At 46.2% G+C, this 23,874-nt stretch overlaps 1 protein-coding gene across 5 annotated transcripts in view; it reads left to right on the forward strand.

Moving 5' to 3' along the window:
• The window catches only part of LOC127568662 (protein EFR3 homolog B-like), a 177,084-nt gene that overhangs the window by 76,210 nt on the left and 77,000 nt on the right, over nucleotides 1-23,874 (forward strand). For 4 of the 5 annotated variants that reach the window (XM_052012660.1, XM_052012661.1, XM_052012665.1 and 1 more), the window contains exons 9-11: nucleotides 1,275-1,410; nucleotides 2,445-2,606; nucleotides 6,067-6,178. In XM_052012660.1, the coding sequence (XP_051868620.1) occupies nucleotides 1,275-1,410; nucleotides 2,445-2,606; nucleotides 6,067-6,178 (410 nt within the window). The remainder of the gene's footprint in view (nucleotides 1-1,274; nucleotides 1,411-2,444; nucleotides 2,607-6,066; nucleotides 6,179-23,874) is intronic. The other variant, XM_052012662.1, reaches the window with a different exon arrangement.

Genomic DNA, 23,874 nt, shown 5'->3' on the forward strand with positions numbered 1-23,874 from the left:
TGCCAGGCAGGTTTGTATAATCAACAAACAGATATGTTACACTTCATTCCCTCATCTAATTCATTGATATAGACTGTACACAACTGGGGCTGCAGCACAGATTCCTTCCGCAGTTTCCTGATTTTCACTTACTTGTTGAATTCACTGCTCTTTACAAGCTTCTTGTGTCTCCTTTTCAGTGACGAAGGGTCTCCAACATGGTGTTAGCTCTCTTACTTGTTACGTACCAGCAACAATAGAAACACACTGTCATATACAATTGTTAAAAACTAATTTTTTAATAACTACTTGTGATAATAAGAAAAGTAAAAATGTTAGATATCAAACATAAACTCTCTCTCTGTCTCTCTCTCTCTCCCCCTCCCTCCCTCCGTCTCTCTCTCTCCCCTCTCTCCCCTTTCTCTCCCCACCTCTCTCCCCCCTCTCTCCCCCCTCTCTCTCCCCCCCCTCTCCCCCCCCCCCTCTCTCCCCCCCTCTCTCCCCCCCCCCCGCTCCCTCCCTCCCTTCCTCCTCCGACTTACTGTGGCTCACTGAGCAAAACCGTCAGCACATTGTTATCTTGCTACCTTGATAACACCATACACACACCACTACTCTACCGTCCAGGTTCCTTAAAGGGACATTCAGCAAATAGCAACTTGGCTTGTAACATATGCTTCCCACAGATGTGGCCTGACCTGCTAAATATTTACAGCATTTTCTGTATTTTCTTTTTGATTTCCTGCAGCCACTGTTTTTGGATTTTCTCTTTTTAACTACATTGCCAGTGTTCATACCTCCCACTCTTTATCCTGGGAGTGCGTAATCAGCTGTTGATTGGCCTCCGACGCTCTGCTTTCCTGGTATGTTAACCACTGGATGCACCACCTGTGCTATCTTTCCTTCGTTGTTACCCTGTCAAGTAGGTCTTTGTGTTAGCTCCAATGAGAAAGGGTTTGTCCTCAATAAATCCTTGGGACCAGATTCATTGGTCTAAACTGTTCTTCACCAGTGAGGAGTTGCTGCCTGATATAACCCAGAAAAAGTCAAGGTCCTTACTGCTTGATTTTCCATGGCTGTCGTATTACTTTCAGGGTTTTTTTTTCACCGTGTAACTATTTATATGCAGGAGGATGGTCCCACACGCTGCCCCACAGTGTTGAATATCTCGGTATCTCACAGTAAATTGGAAACCCGTTTGAGGTGCACACTCGATCTGCAGTGTGTGTGAGGATAAGGAAGAGTAAAGTTGCTGTTAATCCTCTTCTACTATTGACTCTCCCTGTCTCATGTAGTCACAGCATTCCCATCTGGTCATACAGCAGCTGGTGGGACATCTGGATGCCAACAGTAAGAGCGCCGCCAAAGTGCGCACTGGGATTGTGGAGGTGCTGTCCGAGTCAGCAGTGATTGCAGCTGGGGGGTCTGTAGGTGGGTATGAAGGATTTTCTCCTTACTCATTCTGCTTCTGGACACAGTTTCATTATTATGTTGATTGCCGGTGGTGGATTATTTCTCCCAGGTCAGGATGGAGGTCACTCAACCCATCCAGGAAAGGAGGTGATTAACCCTGTCTCTCTGCACCTGATCACCAAATACACCCACACCTGCTCTCCAATCAGAATGAAATTCTGATGAGAATTTCCCATGTGAGCCAACGGGCGGAGGTATGATGTGAGAGGTTCCCAACCAGCAAATGTGAGCATGAAGACCCTGCCTGATGATTGTGGGTTATCCTTGTATCTCAGCCCCGTTTCCCTTTCAGAGTCTGGGTGTCAGCATTTTGACTCGGAGTAGGTCACAGCACCGGCTCTAATCTCTTACCCCAGTAAAGCTGTGAGGAGTGCTTTTCCTCACCACGGTCTCATCTCCTGACATGCGGTGCAGAGCTCGTGATATTCTCGATGTCATGCTGATCTCAGTAATAGTCCAATGGCTGATCACACAGAGAGAACCTTGACTGGATGCCTGTGGGTGTAGAGCTCAGGACCCCCGACATAACTGCATAACTAACCGACAGCCCCACCATGATAGCTATATATGTAAAGAACTTGGGATGAAGGAGGTGAAGTGCCTTGGAGATGACGAGGAGGCAAGTACAACCAAAGTGCATTCTGAGGCCCTTACACCTGGAAGCCTGGCACCTGGGCTACTGTGGATGAGGGCCAGAGAAGCTCCTGACTGTGGGATTCACTGGCACAAATGACCTGTTCTCACTTCAGCAACTGCCTGCTGATTTTAGAAGTAAGATAACCTTGTGGTGTCCCTTCAGCCATCACTGGGCACACTAACTGCCCTTGTTAATAAGAGCACACCTTCCATGGAAACCGTTCACCCAGGTGGCTCACTGATCTGAATTGCATGCAGGAAGCTTTGACTGGTGTTCAGGGGTGTTACTGCTTATTTTGCAATGTGCCATCCCTCAGCTTCCGAACACATACTCAGTCGACTGCCTCCTTCCTCAGGGCCCACAGTGCTGGAGGTGTTCAACACACTGCTACGACATCTGCGCCTCAGCATTGACTATGAAGTCACGGGCAAGTATGATTCCACCACTAACATCAGCAACCAGATCATCAAAGAACACGAGGAGCGAGTGTTTCAGGAGGCTGTGATCAAGACCATTGGTGAGTGAAGTTGCTTGGACATGTGGCATGGCTAGCAAGGTGGTCATTCGTGCCATTTCGCTTGAACAGTTGCTTTGGAAGGGAATTTGGTTCTGTATACTGATGAGGCACAGAGTCCCCTGGGAGACTACAGCCAAAGCTAAGAGGATGGCTGAGCTGAACAGGGAGGGAGAGCAAAGGTTGAGAGGCTCACAGGCAAAACAAATCTGACGCTAGAAATCAGAAATAAAAACAGAAAATGCTGGAAACACTCAGCAAGTCATGCAGCAACTGCCGAGAGAAGAAACAGAATTAATGATTCAGGTTAATATCCTTTCATCAGAACAGCATTCCAGTATCATAACTTTATTTAAGGTCAAGAGTCAGAGTTTGCGGTTGTATGGGGATCAGACAGGCTTTTCTGTGGCGACAAATGTGAGTCCAGGATGATACCTTGCCTCCCTAATGCCACAGTTCAGGTTATAACTAAACAGCTGCAGAATATTCCAGAGGGTGAGGGTGAAAGGTTCAGGTCCATATTTGTACCATTGACATGTAGAGAATGAAATAAGCTCCTGCAGGCTGAGTTAGAAAAGAGATTAAGGAGCAGGTCATAGAGTAATGCAGCACAGAAACAAGCCTTTCGGCCTAACTCGCCCATTGCAGCCAAGGTGCCCACCTAAGCTTATCCCATTTGCCTGTATTTGGCCCACATCCCTCTAAATCTTTCATATCCATGCACCTGTCCAAGTGTCCTTTAAATGTTCTTATTATTGAAAGAAAGTATGCAATTACATAGAACAGTATAGCACAGGATCAGGCCCTTTGTCCCACCATGTCTGAACCGACCATAACGACAATCTAACTAACCCCATTTGCCTGCGAATAGTCTGTATTCCTCTATTCCCCACAACAGTTTGTCTAAATGCCTCTTAAACATTGCTATTGTATCTGCTTCTAGTACCCCACCAGTGCACGTTCCAGGCACCCACCACTATCTGTGTAAAAATACCTGCCTCATACATCTCCTTTGAACTTTCCCTCTCTCACCTTAAACGTACTGTATGCCCTCTAGTCTTTGACATTTCCACCTTGGGAAAAAGACTCTACCTATCCTTCCTACGCCTCTAATCAGGTCTTCTTTCAGCCTCCTGAAGCTCCAGAGAAAACAATCCAGTTTGTCTAACCTCTCCTTATAGATAATAAACTCCAATCCAGTCAACAACATCATGAACCTCTTCTGTACCTTCTGCATAGCCTCCCTATCCTTCCCTATAGTGTGGTGACCTGAAATGCAAACAATACTCTAGATATAGCCTAACCAAAGTTTTATACAGCTATAACATGACTTCCCAGCTTTTATACTCATTGCCCTGACTAATGAAGGCAAGCATCCTGTACACCTTCTTTATCACCTTGTCCACTTGTGTTGCCACTTTCAAGGAGCTATGGATTTTCACCCCAAGATCCTCCTGTACATTAAGGCTCCTAGGGGTTCTGCCATTTACCATATACTTTCCTCTTACATTTAACCACCTAACGAGTCTTGAGTCGCTGCCTCAGGAAGGCAACATCCATTGTCAAAGATCCCCACCATCCAGCCCTTGCCATCTTCTCAAAGCCATCATCAGGCAGGAGGTACAGAAGCCTTGTTCCACACCACCAGGTTCAGGAACAGCTACTTCCCTTCAACTATTCGGTTCTTGAACCAACCTGCACAACCCTAATCACTGCCTCAGCACAGCAACACTTTGACCACTTTGCACTACAATGGACTTTGTTCTTCTTTGTTCTAATTGTGTTGTTTCTTGTACAATTTTGTTTCATTTATTTTCGATTTATGTTTTTTTGTGCACTGGTGCATATGACAATAAACTCAACTTTGACTAAAGTGCAACACCTCACACTTGCCTGGATTAACCTCCACCTATAGGGTAACATGATAGTGTAGCGGTTAGCGTAACGCTATTACAGCGCCAGTTACTCGGGCTCAATTCCCGCCGCTGTCTGTAAAGAGTTTGTACATTATCCCCATGTCTGCGTGGGTTTCCTCCGGGTGCTCCGGTTTCCTCCCACATTCCAAAGACGTACGGGTTAGGAAGTTGTGGGCATGCTACGTTGGCACCGGAAACATGGCGACACTTGCGGGCTGTCCCCAGCACATTCTCAGTAATCCAAAAAGATGCATTTGATGTAGATGTGACTAATAAATAAATATCTTAAATTTCCAACTGATCTACATCCTGCTGTATCATAGAACATAGAACAATACAACACAGGACATGTCCTTTGGCCCACCATGTTGTGCCGAACTAATTAAACCAATGACTCCTAATTAACCTAATCCCTCTTCCCCGCACATTAACTATATCATATTCATGTGCCTACCTAAGTGTCTCTTAAACGTTCCTGTGCTATCTGCCTCCACCACCACCCCTGGCAGTGCATTCCAGGCCCCCTCCACTCTCTGTGTAAAAAACCTGCCCCACACATATCCTTTGTACGTTCCCCCTCACACCTTAAATACATGCCCTCTAGTACTAGACACTTCAATCCTGGGAAAAAGATACTAGCTGTTTATCTATGCCTCGCATAATTTTATAAACTTCTATCAAATCTCCCCTCAGCCTTTGTTGCTCCAGAGACAACAGCCCCACCTTGTCCACCCTCTCCTCACAGCACGAGTCCTCCAAACCTGGCAGCATCCTGGTAAACCTCCTCTGCAGCCTCTCCAAAGCCCCCACATCCTTCCTATAATGAGGTGATCAGCATTGAACGCAATACTCTGTGGCCAAACCAGAGTTTTATAAAGCTGTAACATAACTTCCTGGCTCTTGAACTCAATACCTTGACTAGTGTAGGCAAGTATGCCATATGCCTTCTTTACCACCCTATCAATGTGTGTTGCTACTTTTAGGGAGTCATGTACCTGGGCCCAAGATCCCTCTGATCATCAATGCTGTTAAAGGTCCCGCCATTAACAGTGTACTGTCCCTTTACATTTGATCTCCAAAAGTGCAACACCTCAAATTTGCCCGGATTAAACTCCGTCTGCCACTTCTCCGCCCATATCTGCAACTGATCGATATCCTGCTTTATCCTTTGACGACCTTCTTCACTATCCATGTCCACCTAATTTTGTGTCATCCACAAACTTATTAATCAGCCCACCTACATTTTCATCCAGATCATTGGATGATCCAGAAGGAACTTGGGTTATTCCTTGTGCCACCACCAGTAATACAGAAATAGGGGGAGTGTGCAACAGATGCCTAGCTGGTGGGGTGGTGCAGGAGGGAGGCTTTCAGATTCCCAGGATATCGGGACTGGTTCGAGGGAAAGGCAGGATCTGTACAGGATGGGGAGGTTGCCCTCTGAGTCCATCCTGTGTGCTGGCCTTGCTGCTGCCTGTTCACTGGACAAGAATACAATGCAACTTGCTCGCCACTGCCTCTACTTGTAATTTGTCCTTTCTCTTTAGGTGCTTTTGCCAACACCTTGCCTGCCTATCAAAGGTCTGAAGTCATGCTGTTCATCATGGGAAAAGTTCCACTGCCTCTAATTCACCAGGCCCTGGACATGCAAAAACCAGGGTGAGCAACTTTACTACCATATCTGCTTGTAACCTGTGTCAGAGGAAGCATCCCCTGCAGTGACTCACCAGCCATACTGCATGCATTGCCACTGGCTATGTTTAAATACTGCATCTCAACCTGCACACTCATTGTGGCCAGGAGAACTAGCATAGCTGCCTTCTCTGCTCTTCTAACATTGACAAGTGGCTCATGACAGTCATTACCCAAATCATAGAAATTCAAGGCAGAAGCCATTCAGCCCATGGTGTCAGTGACCTCCAAAATTGGAGTTCTTTAGTTTACTCCCTCACCCAGCTCTCAGTCCGCGATGCTGAGGTCACAGCTCATCCAGGTACCTTGTTTCTTTCAGACAGTGAGCTCCAGAAAGCCATTATTCTTTGGATGAGAATATTTTCCCTCTTAAACCTTCAAATTCTTCCACCAATTCCACCCGGAATCCTCAACTCCCTGTCTAGAGATATATAGAGTCTTAGAGTGGTACAGCACAGAAACGTCCCTTCGGCCCACCACGTCCATGCCAACCTTTTTGCCCATCTACACTAATCCCATATGCCTGCACTAGGACTGTATCCTTCTATACCTCGCCTATTTAAGTGTCTGTTTAAGTGCCTCTTAAATATAGTGATTGTATCTGATTCCTCCATCTCCTCTGGTAGCGGGTTGCAGATGTCAACCACTCTCTGTTTAAAAAAATCATCCCTCAGATCCCCTTTAAAACTCCTATCTCTCGTCTTAAACCCATGTCCTTTTGTTTTTGATACCGCTTCCTGTTCATGCTTTCTAGGCCTTTACTCACATTTCCCCTCATTTCCCTTTGTTCCAACATAAAAACAACCCCAGTCCAGATAGTTTTTCATAACTGTAATCCTGCAGCCCTGGCAATACCCGTATAGATCTCTGCACCTCTCTGGTGCAAGCATGTCCTTCCTTTGGAGTGGTGACCAGAACTGTACACAACTCTTGCTGTGGCCTGGCCAGTACCTTACCCACTTCTGCATGACCACCCCACTCTTCTATTTTATGCTTTGTCCAAGAAAGCAAATATCCCCTATGCCTCAGTAACCAATTTATCCACCTACCCTACTACCTTCAGGGATTTGCTGGTTTTCATTCCAAAATCAGAAAATGCTGGAAACAACCAGCAGCTCCAGCAGCATCTGTGGATAGAGAAAGAGTGTCAACATTTCAGATACAACACCCTTCATCAGAAAACAATCAGTTGGTTTGAAGTAACAGAGAAGGTGGGTGAGTAATGAATGAAGTAAAATGAATGCAGAGTCAAAGAATTATATAGCACAGAAACAGGCCCCTCCGCCCAGCTCATCCATGGCACCCAAGGGGCCTATCTGAGCTAGTCCCATTTGCCTGCATTTGGCACACATCCCTTTAAACCCTTCCTATCCAGAAACCCGTTCAAATGTCTTCTAAATGTATTTGTACCTGCCTCTGCCATTTCCTCTGGCAGATCATTCCATATATCAACCACCCTCAATGTAAAATAATTGCCCCTCAAGTCCCCTTTAAATCATTCACAGCTCACCTTAAACCTATGCCCTCCAGCTTATGGGTCCCTTTTCCTGGGAAAAAAACAGTGACCATCCACCTTACTTATGGCCCTCATGATTTTATAAACTTCAATAAGGTCACCCCTCAGCCTCCTTTGCTCCAGGGAATACAGTCCCAGACTATCCAAACTCTCTTCATAACCAGCAGCCTTAGCAGCAGAGGGGAGGAGCCAGCAGCATTTTAAAAGTTGTTTCACAGTTATGAAAGGGAAGCAGCTCTAGCGTAGCAGCCACTTTGGAATGGCAAGTTCTGGGAGTGGCTGTATTTGTGCCGTAAATGCCATGTTTTGGTATAAATGCTGAGGCTTTGGTTTGAGAGGCTTCGGTGAGAGGAGGCTGAATAGAGGAGCAGGTAAAATTTCACTTGGAATTACCCTTCCTATTAGAGTGGCTCAGATGACAGAGCAGGGGCGTGCTCTTCCTGCAGGATGTGGGAGAATTCCTGTGTCCCTGATGACTTCACCTGTAGGAAGTGTGCCCAGCTGCAGCTCCTGACTGACTGCATTGAGAAACTGAAGCTGGAGCTGGGCATACTTAGGATCGTCTGGGATGATGAGAGCATCATAGACAAGAGTTTTAGCGAGGTGGTCACACCAGAGGAGCAGGCAGCAGGTAGTTGGGTGACCACCAGGAAAAGTAGTGGGAGCAGGCAGACAGTGCAGGATCCCCCTGTGGCCATTCCTCACAGCAATGTCTACCCCTTTGGATACTGCTGGGAGGGATGACCTATCAGGACACAGCAGTGGCAGCCAGGTCAGTGGCACTGGCTCTGAGGAAAGGTCACTGGTAAGGGTAAAATCAGGCAGAGCAATAGTGATAGCAGACTCAGTAGTTTTCGGGACAGACAGGAGATTTTATGGCCACAAAACAGACACCAGGATGGTGTGTTGCCTCCTGAGTGCCAGGGTCAAGAATGTCTTGGAGCAGCTGCAGAACGTGGGGGGGGGGGTTGGGGGCTGCGGTGGAGCGATCAGCCAAAGGTCATGGTGCACATTGGCACCAACAACATAAGTAGAAAGGGGGAAGAGGTCCTGTGCAGTGAGTATAGGGAGTTAGGAAAAAGGCTGAAAAGCAGGCTCAAAGGCAGTAATTTCTAGGTTACTCCTGGTGCCTTGTGCTAGTCAGGGCAGGAATACAAAGATAGAACAGATGAATGTGTGGCTGAGGGACTAGTGCAGGGGGCAAGGTTTCAGAACCACTTCCGGGGCAGGTGCAACATGATAAGAGGGACAGGTTGCACCTTAACTGGAGGGGAACCAATATCCTGGTGGGGAGGTTTGCTAGTGCTGCTCGGGAGGGTTTAAACTAGTTTGGCAGGAGGATGGGAACACAGCACAAGGTCAGAAAGTGGAGGGATTGAGAGGAAGGTGGGTGTCATGACCAGTAAGTCTGTAAGGAAGGACAGACACGAGCAAGGTAATAGCCACGATGGGATGGATGGGTTGAACTGTGTTTATTTTAATGCTAGGAGTATTAAGGGTAAGGGTGATGAATCTAGAGCATGGATCAGTGCATGGAACTAGGATGTTGTGGCCATTACAGAGACTTGGCTGGGAGAGGGACAGGACTGGATATTTAATGTTCCAGGGTTTCGATGTTTTAGAAAAGATAGAGAAGTAAAAAGTAAGGAGGGGGGAAGAGTTGCACAATTAATCAGGGGCAATATCTGTTATTATGGGAAGTGAGGGAAGAGATTGCTGTGCTTTTGGCAATGATCTTTGAGTCACCACTGGCCACAGGAGTAGTGCCAGATGATTGGAGGGTGGCAAATGTTGTTCCTTTGTTTAAGAAAGGGAGTAGAGACAACCCTGTGAATTACAGACCAGTGAGTCTTACTTCAGTGGTGGGAAAATTACTGGAGAAGATTCTTAGAGACAGGATTTATGGGCATTTAGAGAAGCACAGGCTGATTAGGGACAGTCAGCATGGCTTTGTGAGGAGCAGGTCGTCCCTCATGAGCCTGTTTGAATTCTTTGAGTATGTGACAAAGCACATAGATGAAGGTAGAGCAGTGGATATGGTGTACATGGATTTTAGTAAGGCATTTGATAAGGTTCCTCATGGAAGGCTTATTCAGAAAGTCAGGAAGCATGGGATCCAGGGAAACTTGGCTGTGTGGATTCAGAATTGGCTCACCCATAGAAGACAGAGGGTGGTGGTAGATGGAGCATATTATGCCTGGAGGTCAGTGACCAGTGGTGTTCCACTGGGATCTGTTCTGGGACCCCTGCTCTGTGATTTTTATAAATGACTTGGATGAGGATGTGTGTTAGTAAGTTTGCAGATGATATGAAGGTTGGTGGTGTTGTGGATGGTGTAGAGGGTTGCTGTTGGTTTCAACAGGACATTGATAAGATGAAGAGCTGGGCTGAGAAACGGCAGATGGAGTTCAACCTGGAAAAGTGTGAAGTTATACACTTTGGAAGACTGAATTTGAAGGCAGAATACAAGGTTAACAGCAGGACTCTTAGCAGTGTGGAGGAACAAAGGGATCTTGGTGTCCATGTCCGTAGATCCCTCAAGGTTGCCACACAGGTTGATAGGGTTGTTGAGAAGGCGTACGGTGTGTTGGCCTTCATTAATCGGGGTATTAAGTTCAAGAGCCACGAGGTAATGTTGCAGCTCTATAAAACTCTGGTTAGACCACACTTGGAGAAGTGTGTTCAATTCTGGTCACCTCATTATAGGAAGGATGTGGAAGCTTCAGAGAGGGTGCAGAGGAGATTTACAAGGATGATGCCTGGATTGGAGAGCATGTCTTATGAGGACTGGTTGAGTGAGCTGGGCTTTTCTCCTTGGAGAGAAAGAGGATGAGCGGTGACTTGATAGAGGTGTACAAGATGATAAGAGGCATAGATTGAGTGGACAGTCAGAGACTTTTTCCCAGGGCGACAATGGCTAACACGAGGGGGCATAATTTTAAGGTGATTGGAGGAAGATATAAGGGAGATGTCAGAGGTAAGTTTTTAACACAGAGAGTGGTGGGTGCGTAGAACTCACTGACGGCAGAGGTGGTGGAGGCAGATGCATTAGGGACATTTAAGAGACTCTTAGATAGCCACTCGAATGATAGAAAAATGGAGGGCTATGTGGGAGCGAAGGGTTAGATAGACCTTCGAGCAGGATAAAATGTCAGCACAACATCATGGGCCGAAGGGCCCGTACTGTGCTGTAATATTCTGTGTGATATCATAGCTGCATTCAGAGGGGACATAATGGAGGCTCATCCACTGAGTCTATATGGATACAACTCAAAAATAAGAGAGGTGCAATCACTTTGATGGATTTATACTACAGACCCCCCCAGTAGCCACTGGGACATGCAGGAACAAATATGTAGGCAGATTAGGGAAAGGTGTAAAAATAACAAGTTTGTTTTCATGGGTGACTTCAAATTCCCCAATATAGCCTGGGACCTCCATAGAGCAAGAGGTTTAGACGGTGAAAATTTGTTGGATGCATCCAGGAGGGTTTCTTAAATCAGTATAGAGATAATTCAACAAGAAGAGGGGTCACACTTGACCTGGTGCTGGGAAATGAGCCTGGCCAGGTGACAGACCTTTCACTGATCTTTTTAGGAAACAGTGATCACAGCTCCTTAAGTTTTAAGATAGCTATGAATAAGGATAAGTATGGACTTTGCAGGAGAGTATTAAATTGGGGCAGAACAAATTGCAAGAGTATTAAGCAAGAACTAGGGAGAGTTAATGGGAACAGCTGTTTTTGGGCAAGTCCACATCTGACAAGAGAAGGGTGTTTAAAGACCAACTACAAAGAGTACAGGACGGGTATGTTCCAGTAAGAAGGAAGGACAAGGATGGCAAAGTGAGGGAACCTTGGATTACGAGAGAGGTGGTGAAAGACTATGAAGAAACACTGTGAAGACTGACACAAAGTAGATACTTAGCTCCACCGTCATTTCTCTGTTCCCCATTACTACTTCTCCAGTGTCATTTTCCAGAAGTCCATGTCCACTCTTGCCTCTCTCTTACTCTTTATAGACAATAGACAATAGGAGCAGAAGTAGACCATTCGGCCCTTCGAGTCTGCACCGCCATTTTGAGATCATGGCTGATCCTCAACAATCAATATCCTGCCTTGTCCCCATATCCCTTGATTCCCCTATCTATAAGAAACCTATCTAGCTCCTTCTTGAAAGTGCCCAGAGAATTGGCCTCCACTGCCCTCTGAGGCAGTGCATTCCACAAATTCACAACCCTCTGGGAGAAGAAGTTTTTCCTCACCTCTGTCCTAAATGGCCTAGCCCTTATTCTTAAATCATGCCCCTTGGTCCTGGACTTCCCCAACATCTGGAACATATTTCCTGTCTCTATCTTGTCCAATCCCTTAATAATCCTGTATGTTTCAATCAGATCCCCTCTCAATCTTCTCAATTCCAGCGTGTACAATCCCAGTCTCTCCAACCTCTCAGCATAAGACAGTCCCGACATCCCCGGAATTAACCTCGTAAACCTACGCTGCACACCCTCTATAGCCAGGATATCCTTCCTTAACCCTGGAGACCAAAACTGTACACAATACTCCAGGAGCGGTCTCACCAGGGCCCTGTACAAATGCAAAAGAATCTGCTTGCTTTTGTACTCAATTCCCCTTGTAATACAGGCCAACATTCCATTAGCCTTCATCACTGCCTGCTGCACTTGCTCATTCACTTTCAGTGACTGATGAACAAGGACTCCTAGATCCCTTTGTATTTCCCCCTTACCTAACTCCACACCATTCAGATAATAATCTGCCTTCCTGTTCCTACTCCCAAAGTGGATAACCTCACACTTATCCACATTAAACTTCATCTGCCAAGTATCTGCCCACTTACCCAACCTATCCAAATCACCTTGAATTCTCCTAACTTCCTCTACACATGTCGCACTGCCACCCAACTTAGTATCATCAGTAAACTTGCTAATGTTATTCTCAATGCCTTCATCTAAATCATCAACATAGATGGTAAACAGCTGCAGTCCCAGCACCGAGCCCTGTGGCACCCCACTAGTCACGGCCTGCCATTCTGAGAAACATCCATTCACCCCTACCCTTTGTTTCCTATCCGCCAACCAGTTTTCTATCCATGTTGATACCCACCCCCCAATTCCATGAGCCCTAATTTTACCCACCAATCTCTTGTGCGGCACTTTATCAAATGCCTTCTGAAAGTCGAGGTATACAACATCCACTGAATCTCCCTCGTCTATTTTCCTGGTTACATCCTCAAAAAACTCCAGTAGATTAGTCAAGCATGATTTGCCCTTGGTAAATCCATGTTGACTCGACCCAATCCTATCATTGCTATCCAAATATGCCATTATTTTGTCCTTAATAATGGACTCTAGCATCTTCCCCACCACAGATGTTAGGCTAACTGGACGATAGTTCCCCGTTTTCTCCCTCCTTTCTTAAAAAGTGGGATAACATTAGCCATTCTCCAATCCTCAGGAACTGACCCCAAATCTAAGGAACATCGGAAAATGATCACCATTGCATCCACAATTTCTAGAGCCAACTCCTTTAGGTACCCTGGGATGCAGACCATCTGGACCTGGGGATTTGTCAGTCTTCAGCCCCATTAGTCTACCCATCACCATTTCTTTCCTAATGTCAATCCACTTCAGTTCCTCTGTCACCCTCTGCCTTTTGTCCATCCTTACCTCTGGGAGATTTCTTATGTCTTGCCCCGTGAAGACAGATCCAAAGTACTTATTAAATTCGACTGCCATCTCCCTGTTTCCCGTAATAATTTCACCCGATTCAGTCTTCAAGGGCCCAACATTGTTCCTAACTAACTTCTTTCCCTTCACGTACCTAAAAAAACTTTTGCTATCCTTATGTAGAACCATAGAACAATACAGCACAATACAGGCCCTTCGGCCCACCATGTTGTGCCGCCCTTCAAACCACACCTAAGACTATCTAACCCATTCCTCCCACATATCTATAAATTCCTCCATATGCTTATCCAACAATCTCTTGAACTTCACCAATGTATCAGCCTCCACCACCACCCCAGGAAGCGCATTCCATGCACCAACCACTCTCTGGGTGAAACCACCCTCTGACATCTCCCTTGAACTTCCCACCCATTACCTGAAAGCCATGTCCTCTTGTTTTGAGCATTGGTGCCCTGGAAAAGAGGTGCTGGCTGTCCACTCTATCTATTCCTCTTAATATCTTGTATACCTCTATCATGTCTCCCCTCATCCTCCTTCTCTCCAATGAGTAAAGCCCTAGATCCTTTAGTCTCTCCTCATCATCCATACTTGTTAATCCAGGCAGCATCCTGGTAAATCTCCTCTGCACCCTTTCCAACGCCTCCACATCCTTCCTACAATGAAGCGACCAGAACTGGACACAGTTCTCTGAGTGTGGTCTAACCAGAGTTTTGTAAAGCTGCATCATTACTTCGCGGCTCTTAAATTCGATCCCACAAGAAATGAAAGCTAACATCCCATAAGCTTTCTTTACAATATTTTTATTGAATCCATGAAAAAAATAGAGTACATGCATCAAGAAAGAGAATAAAAATACGACTGAATACATTGTATTAAATCATACTTAGATTACAATACACTAAATTAATAATCACATATAGAAGTTCGTTAATAAAGGAAAAAAATTGAAATATTTTATTATAAAAAAAATCTACTCCCATTACCAAAACCCGAAGCTGTTAGATGAAAAAAAACGAAAAACCTTTAAAAAGGTAACCGTGTCAGCCAATATCTGCGTTTTAGTCCCCAAATCAGAGATTTTGAAAATAATTCAAAAAAGGTCCCCACAGGGTTTGAAAGTCCAGGTTAGATTCAAACACTGAACAGCAAATCTTCTCTAGATTCAAGTATGACATAACATCCCGTAACCATTGAGCATGAGTAGGCGGAGTAACTTCCTTCCATTTAAGCAATACAGCTCTCCTGGCTATAAGAGAAATAAAAGCCAGAATATGTAAATCAGAAGCCTTAAAAGTTATATCTTTTTCTCCAACAATCCCAAATAGTGCAGTCAAAGGATTAAGTTTAAAATTTATTTTGAAAAGTACAAAAGAAATATGAAAGACCTCTATCCAAGCTTTCTTAACTACCCTATCTACCTGTGAGGCGACTTTCAGTGATCTGTGGATATGAACCCCCAGATCCCTCTGCTCCTCCACACTGCCCAGAATCCTGCCATTAACCTTGTACTCCGCCTTGGAGTTTGTTCTTCCAAAGTGTACTACCTCACACTTCTCTGGATTGAACTCCATCTGCCACTTGTCAGCCCAGCTCTGCATCCTTTTGTAAGTTTCGACAGCCCTCCACACTATCCACAATACCACCAATCTTTGTGTCATCTGCAAACTTGCTAACCCACCCTTCCACCCCCTCATCTAAGTTATTAATAAATATCACAAAAAGTAGAGGTCCCAGAACCGATCCCTGTGGACAACACTAGTCACAGCCCTCCAATCGAAATGCACTCCCTCCACCACAACCCTCTGCTTTCTACAGGCAAGCCAATTCTGAATCCACACTGTCAAGCCTCCCTGGATCCCTTGGCCTCTGACCTTCTGAAGAAGCCTACCATGCGGAACCTTATCAAACACCTTACTAAAATCCATGTAGACCACATCCACTGCACTACCCTCATCAATCTTCCTGGTCACCTCCTCAAAGAACCCTATCAGGCTTGTGAGGCAAGATCTTCCGTTCACAAAGCCATGCTGGCTGTCCCTAATCAGTCCATGATTCTCTAAATTCTCGTAGATCCTATCTCTTAGAATCTTTTCTAACAGTTTACCCACCACAGATGTAAGGCTCACGGTTCTGTAATTCCCTGGACTATCCCTACTACCTTTTTTGAATAAGGGGACAACATTCGCCACCCTCCAATCCTCTGGAACCATCCCCGTGGACAACGAGGACTCAAAGATCCTAACCAATGGTTGATCAATCTCCTCCCTCGCCTCACGAAGCAGCCTGGGGAATATTCCATCAGGCCCCGGGGACTTATCTGTCCTAATATTTTCTAACAACTCCAACACATTCTCTCTCTTGATATCTACATACTCTAGAACATTACCCTTACCAACACTGTCCTCAGCATCATCAAGACCCCTCTCCTTGGTGAATACTGAAGAGAAGTATTCATTGAGAACCTCACCCAATTCCACAGCTTCCAGGCACATCCTCCCACCTTTGTCTTTAATCGGACTTACCTTTACTCTAGCCATCCTTCTGCTCTTCACGTACGAGAAAAAAGCCTTGGGATTCTCCTTAACCCTACTCGCCAAAGCCTTTTCATGTCCCCTTCTCGCTCTCCTCAGCCCCTTCTTAAGTTCCTTCCTAGCTACTCTATATTCCTCACGAGCCCTGTCTGATCCATGCTGCTAACTCCTTATGTATGCTGCCTTCTTCCTAACTAGTTGTTCCACCTCTCTCGTCACCCACGGTTCCTTCACCCTGCCATTCCTTCTCTGCCTCACCAGGACAAATTCATCCCTAACATCCTGCAAGAGATCCCTGAACATCGACCACATCTCCATAGTACATTTCCCTTCAAAAATGTCATCCCAATTTACACTCCCAAGTTCTCACCTTATAGCCTCATAATTCGCCTTTCCCCAAATAAATATCTTCCCATCCTCTTTGCTCCTATCCCTGTCCATGACAATTCCAAAGGTTATGGAGCAATGGTCACTGTCCCCCAAATGCTCACCCACTGATAGATCTGTCACTAGTCCCGGTTCATTACCTAAAACTAGATCTAATATGGCATTCCCTCCAGTCGGCCTGTCAACATACTGTGTCAGGAATCTGTCCTGGACGCACTTAACAAACTCTGCCTCGTCGAAACCTTTGGCCCTAAGTAGGTGCCAATCAATATTTGGAAAGTTGAAGTCTCCCATTATAATAACCCTGTTATTTTCGCATCTTTCCAAAAACTGCCTACCAATCCGCTCCTCAGTATCCCTGCTGCTACCGGGGGGCCTATAGAATACTCCCAGGAGGGTAACTGCTCCTTTCTTGTTCCTAACTTCCACCCATATTGACTCTAGAGATGATCCTTCTACATTATCCACCCTTTCTGCAGCTGTAACGGTGTCCCTGACCAGTATCGCCACCCATCCTCCTCTTCTCCCCCCCCCCCCCTATCCCTTTTAAAACACTGAAAACCAAGAATATTCAATATCCATTCCTGCCCTGATGTCAGCCATGTCTCTGTAATAGCCACAATATTGTAGTCCCATATACTAATCCAAGCTCTCAGTTCATCTCCTTTATTCCTGATGCTTCTTGTATTTAAGTAAATGCACTTTAGCCCATCCACCTTACTACTTTTATAGCCTGTACTCTGCTTCTCCTTCCTCAAAGCCTCTCTACCTGTCAGATCTGACTTTTCCCCATCCCCTTCTTCCTCTGACCTACTTCTCCGGTTCCCTTCCCCCTTGTAATCTAGTTTAAACATTCCTGAACCACCCAGCAAACCCGGCTGCAAGGATATTATCCCCCTTCAGGTTCGAGTGTAACCTGTCCTCTCTGTACAGGTCCCACCTTCACCAGAAGAGATCCCAATGATCCAAAGTATGAATGTATCTAAAGAAAGACAGAGGGATGTTTAAGGAATCTTCTCTTATATTATTGGTTAGTTTACATCTTCTCCCTAGAATTGGCTAGTATTTCATCTTCTTCCCCCCCCCCCCCCCAACCCGCCCCCAATAGCTTTTCTCAGTTGTCCTTTTTGTTTTTTAAAGGCTTGCCAATCCTCTGGCTTCCCCCTAATCTTCGCCATATTTTATTCCTCCTCTTTTGCTTTTATGCTGTTCCTGACTTTCCTTGTCATCCCTGGTTGCCTTGTCCTCCCTTTAATGTGCTTCTTCTTCCTTAGGATGAAATTCTGCTGTGTCTCCCGAATTACTCGCAGAAACTCCCGCCATTGCTGCTTCACCTTCTTCCCTGCTGGGGCCCCCTTCCAATCAACTCTGGCCAGCTCCTCTCTCATGCCTCTGTAGTCACCTTTACTCAACTGTAATACCGCTACATCAGATTTCAGCTTCTCTCAAACTGCAGGGTGAATTCCATCATATAATAGTCACTGCCTCCCAAGAGTTCCCCCACCTTAAGCTCCAAGCATTCTGTCTGGATGTATCACGGCTTGGTACGGCAACTGCTCTGCCCAGGACCGCAGGAAGCTGCAGAGAGTTGTGGACACAGCCCAGCGCATCACGGACACCAGCCTCCCCTCCTTAGACTCTGTCTTTACCTCTCGCTGTCTTGGTGAAGCAGCCAGCATAATCAAAGACTCCACCCACCCGGGACATTCTCTCTTCTCTCCTCTTCCATCGGGTAGAAGATACAGGAGCCTGAGGGCACGTACCACCAGACTTAAGGACAGCTTCTACCCCACTGTGATAAGACTATTGAATGGTTCCCTTATACAATGAGATGGACTATGACCTCACGATCTATCTTGTTGTGACCTTGCACCTTATTGCACTGCACTTTTTCTGTAGCTGTGACACTTTACTCTGTACTGTTATTGTTTTTACCTGCACTACATCAATGCACTCTGTACTAACTCAATGTAACTGCACTGTGTAATGAATTGACCTGTACGATCGGTTTGTAAGACAAGCTTTTCACTGTACCTCGGTACAAGCGACAATAATAAACCAATACCAATACCTCATTGCACAACACCAAATCCAGATATGTAAGTATTGGTATTGTTATTGGGTTTTGGCTTATTATCATCATTTGTACCGAGGTATAGTGAAAAACTTGTCTTACAAACCGATCGTACAGATCAATTCATTACACAGTGCATTGAGGTAGTGCAGGGTAAAACAATAACGGAATACAGCGTAAAGTATCACAGCGACAGAGTAAGTGCAGTGCAGGTAGGCAATAACATGAAGGGGAGGCTGGTGTCCGTGATGCACTGGGCTGTGTCCACAACTCTCTGCAGTTTCTTGCGGTCCCGGGCAGAGCAGTTGCCATTCCAAGCCCTGATGCATCCAGATAGGATGCTTTCTATTGTGCATCGATAAGAGTTTGTGAGGGTCAAAGGGGACATGTCAAATTTCTTTAGCATCCTGAGGAAGTAGAGGCACTGGTGAGTTTTCTTGACCGTGGCATTTATGTGGTTGGACCAGGACAGGCTCTTGGTGATGTTCACTCCGAGGAACTTGAACTCTCAACCCTCTCAACCTCAGCATTAATGTGGACAGATGCATGTATACCATCCCCCACCATTGATGTAGACAAGTACATGTATACTGTCCCCTTTCCTGATGTCAATGACCAGCTCTTTTGTTTTGCTGACATTGAGGGAAAGATTGCTGTCATGACGTCATGTCACTAAGCTCTCTATCTCCTTCCTGTACTCCGACTCATTGTTATTTGAGATATAGCCCACTACACCTTGGTACTGCAAACTTGTAGATGGAGTTAGAGCAGAATCTAGCCACGTAGTCATGAGTCCACAGGGAGTAGAGTAGAGGGCTGAGGACAGTCTTGTGGGGCACCAGTGTTGAGAATAATCGTGCTGGAGGTGTTGCTGTCTATCCTCACTGATTGCGGTCTGTTGGTCAGAAAGTCAAGGATCCAGTTGCAGAGGGAGATGTTGAGTCCCAGGTCTAGGAGTTTGGTGATGAGTTTGCTTGGAATTATAGTATTGAAGGCAGAGCTGTAGTCAATAAACAATAGTCTAACGTAAGTGCCTTTACTGTCCAGATGCTCCAGAGATGAGTGTAGGGCCAGGGAGATGGCATCCACTGCAGACCTGTTTCGGTGGTAGGTGAATTGCAGTGGGTCGAGGTTTTCCAAGAGGTTGTTGACGCGAGCCATGACCAGCCTCTCAAAGCACTTCATGATGGTGGATGTCAGAGCTACTGGTCGGTCATCATTAAGGCATGTTACCTTGCTTTTCTTAGGTACTGGGATGATAGTGATCTTCTTAAAACAGGTGGGAACCTCAGATTGAAGAGGAGAGAGGTTAAATATGTCTGCAGATACCCCCCCAGCTGATCAGCACAGTATCTGAGGACACAGCCAGGGACACCATCTGGGCCAGATGCTTTCCTTGGATTCACTCTCCAGAAGACTGATCTTACGTCCTAAATGGTGACCACGGGTTCAGTTGCATTGGAGGCTGTCAGGATGGGTGGTGGCAAACCAATCCCCTTTAGAATGCGTTAAGCTCATCAGGAAGGGATGCGCTGTTGTTGACGATACTGCCTGACTTCGTTTTGTAGCCCGTGACAGCATGTGAGCCCTGCCACAACTGACAGCTGGTCTGAGACTTGATTTTGGACTGGAATTGTCTCTTGGCATCTCTGATAGCTTTTCGGAGGTCATATCTCGATTCTTTGTAAAGGTCAGCATCACCTGATTGGAATGCAGCAGTCCTTGACTTCAGTAAGGAGTGGATCTCCCGGTTCACCCATGGTTTCTGGTTTGGGAACACCCGTACTGTTCTATTTGGTACACAGTCCTCAACATACTTGCTGATGAAGTCCGTGATGGTGGTGACATACTCATCAAGGCTGGCAGCTAAGTCTTTGAACATGGACCAGTTCACGGTCTCAAAGCATCAGCATAGAAGCTCATCTATTTCCTCAGACCAGCACTGCATGACTTTCTGTACTGGATCCTCCCATTTCCACTTCTATTTGTTTGCAGGGAGAAGGAGCACAGCCTGGTGGTCTGGTTTACCAAAGTGAGGGTGAGGGGTAGCTCAGAAGGCATCTTTCATGGTTGTATAGCAAGGCTCAGGGTGTTTGGGCCTCTTGTGGGACAGGAGATGTGCTGGTAGTACTTTGGTAACATTCTTGAGGTTGGCCTGCAATAGTGAAGAGGGCCTCAGGGTATCCTATTTCAAGGCTGTTGACCACATAATACAGTTCATTGAGTGCAGGCTTCATGTCCATCTAGGGTAGACTGCCATTAGAATAGCTGAAGTGAACTCCCGTGGCAGGTAGTATGATCATTAGATATTCAAGCGGAAGCAGCGAGGAGTTCCAAACAGATAAGTGTTTTCTCTAACGGTTTGGGGATAGTGGGGAGTAACTGCGCAGGCATGTGACGTCAGTCGGTAGCGCGCGAACAGTTTAAAAAGAAGATCGCCATAACCAGCGGGCAGCCTCGGAGCGAGCAGCTGAGTCAGAGGGAGCAGAGTGTTTGGGCTTTGGTTCAAGAGTCTTAGGCGAGAACGGGCTAGGTGGGTGAGTAGCTGGTAGGAAAATGTAAGGTTTACCTGTTACCTGCTATAAATTTTTAAGTAGGATAAAACTAGGTAGGGAAACATTTAGTCAGATGGAGGACATGGTGGTGCAGCTGCAGCTGCTTGGTGTGGGAGCTAGTGGACCTTGCTGTGGTGCACGGTGACCACGTATGCAGTAAGTGCTTGAGGCTGGAGGAACTTCAGCTCACAATTGATGAGCTGGAGTCGCAGCTTCAAACACTGCGAAGCATCAGGGAGGGAGGGAGAGAGTTATGTAGGTACTGTGCATCAGGAGACGGTCACCCCCCCTTATAGCAGGTACTTCTGGAGTCCAGGAAGTAGATAGAAGGGTGACTGTCAGGGGAGGGAAAAGGAAAAAGAAAATGAACAGGCAGATAGAGCAGAGGACCCCGGACGCTGTTCCCCTCAGAAACAGGTTTTCTGCTTTGGAAGCTGTTGAGGGAGATGATCTGCATGGATCAAGCGGCAGTAGCCAGGTCTCTGGCACTGGGACTGGTCCTGCTGCTCAGAAGGGAAGGGAGGAGAAGAGGAAGGCAGTAGTGATAGGGGACTCGATAGTCAGGGAAACAGATAGGAGATTCTGTGGCAGTGAGCATGAATCCCGGATGGTATGTTGCCTCCCAGGTGCCAGGGTCTGGGATGTCTCTGATCGGGTCCACAGGATTCTAGAGTGGGAGGGAGAACAGCCAGAAGTCGTGGTACATATTGGTACCAACGACATAAGTAGGAAGAAGGATAAGGTCCTGAAAAGTGAGTTTAGGGAACTAGGCAGAAGGCTGAAGAACAGGACCTCAAGGGTAGCAATCTCAGGATTGCTGCCAGTGCCACGTGATAGTGAAGGTAGGAATAGGAGGATATGGCAGATGAATGTGTGGCTGAGGAGTTGGTGCAGGAGGGAAGGTTTTAGATATTTGGATCATTGGGATCTCTTCTGAGGAAGATGGGACCTGTACAGAGAGGATGGGTTACACCTGAACCCAAGGGGGGCCAATATCCTAGCAGGCAGGTTTGCTAGGGTGGTTCGGGAGGGTTTAGTTTGCAAGGGGAATGGGAACCAGAGGGGCAGGTCTGAGGAAGAAGTGCATGGGAAAACATCAGATCTAACATGTAGAGAGGCTTTGAGGGAGGAGAAGCAGAGTACAGGGTATAAAAGTAGAAAGGTGGATGGGCTAAAGTGCATTTACTTAAATGCAAGAAGTATCAGGAATAATGGTGATGAACTGAGAGCTTGGATAAGTACATGGGACTATGATATTGTGGCTCTTGCAGAGACCTGGCTGTCACCAGGGCAGGAATGGATATTGAATATTCCTGGTTTTCAGTGTTTTAAGAGGGATAGGGAGGGAGGGAGGAGAGGAGGAGGGGTGGTGATACTGGTTAGGGACACTGTTACAGCTGCAGAAAGGGTGGATAATGTAGAAGGATCCTCTCTGGAGTCAGTATGGTGGAAGTTAGGAACAGGAAAGGAGCAGTTACTCTACTGGGAGTATTCTATAGGCCCCCTGGTAGCAGCAGGGATACTGAGGAGCAGATTGGGAGGCAGATTTTGGAAAGATGCAAGAATAACAAGTTTGTTATCATGGGAGACTTAAACTTCCCAAATATTGATTGGCACCTGCTTAGTGCCAAAGGTTGAGACGAGGCAGAGTCTGTTAAGTGTGTCCAGGACGGATTCCTGTCACAGTATGTTGACAGACCAACTAGAGGGAATGCCATATTAAATCTAGTATTAGGTAATGAACCAGGTCAGGTGACAGATCTCTTGGTGTGAGCATTTGGGGGACAGTGACCATTGCTCCATAACCTTTGGAATTGTCATGGACAGGGATAGGAGCAAAGAGGACGGGAAGATATTTATTTGGGGAAAGGCGAATTATGAGGCTATAAGGCGAGAACTTGGGAGTGTAAATTGGGATGAGATATTTGAAGGGAAATGTACTATGGAGATGTGGTCGATGTTCAGGGATCTCTTGCAGGATGTTAGGGATAAATTTGTCGCGGTGAGGTGAAGAAGGAAAGGCAGGGTGAAGGAACCATGGGTGACGAGGGAGGGGGAACAACTAGTTGGGAAGAAGAAGGCAGCATACATAAGGTGTAAGCAGCAAGGATCAGACAGGGCTCATGAGGAATATAGAGTAGCTAGGAAGGAATTTAAGAAGGGGCTGAGGAGAGCGAGAAGGGGACATGAAAAGGCTTTGGCAAATAGGGTTAAGGAGAATCCCAAGGCTTTTTACTCGTACGTGAAGGGCAGAAGGATGGCTAGAGTAAAGGTAGGTCCGATTAAAGACAAAGGTGGGAAGGTGTGCCTGGAAGCTGTAGAAGTGGGTGAGGTTCTCAATGAATACTTCTCTTCAGTATTCACCAAAGAGAGGGGTCGTGATGACGCTCAGCATACTGTTGGTAAGGTTAATGTTCTAGAGCATGTAGATATCAACAGAGAGAGGATGTGTTGGGACTGTTAGAAAATATTAGGACGGATAAGTCCCCGGGGCCTGATGGAATATTCCCCAGGCTGTTTCGTGAGGCGAGGGACGAGATTGCTCAACCATCGTCTAGGATCTTTCAGTCCTCGATGTTCACGGAAATGGTACCGGAGGATTGGAGGGTGGTGAATATTGTCCCCTTATTCAAAAAAGTTAGTAGGAATAGTCCAGGGAATTACAGACCAGTGAGCCTTACATCTGTGGTGGGCAAGCTGTTAGAAAAGATTCTAAGAGATAGGATCTATGATCATTTAGAGAACCATGGACTGATTAGGGACAGCCAGCATGGCTTTGTGAACGGAAGATCTTGCCTCACAAGCCTGATAGTGTTCTTTGAGGAGGTGACCAGACAGATTGATGAGGGTAGTGCAGTAGATGTGGTCTACATGGACTTTAGTAAGACATTTGA

Source organism: Pristis pectinata, chromosome 3 (assembly GCF_009764475.1).
Source record: "Pristis pectinata isolate sPriPec2 chromosome 3, sPriPec2.1.pri, whole genome shotgun sequence".
Classification (NCBI taxonomy): Eukaryota; Metazoa; Chordata; class Chondrichthyes; order Rhinopristiformes; family Pristidae; genus Pristis; species Pristis pectinata.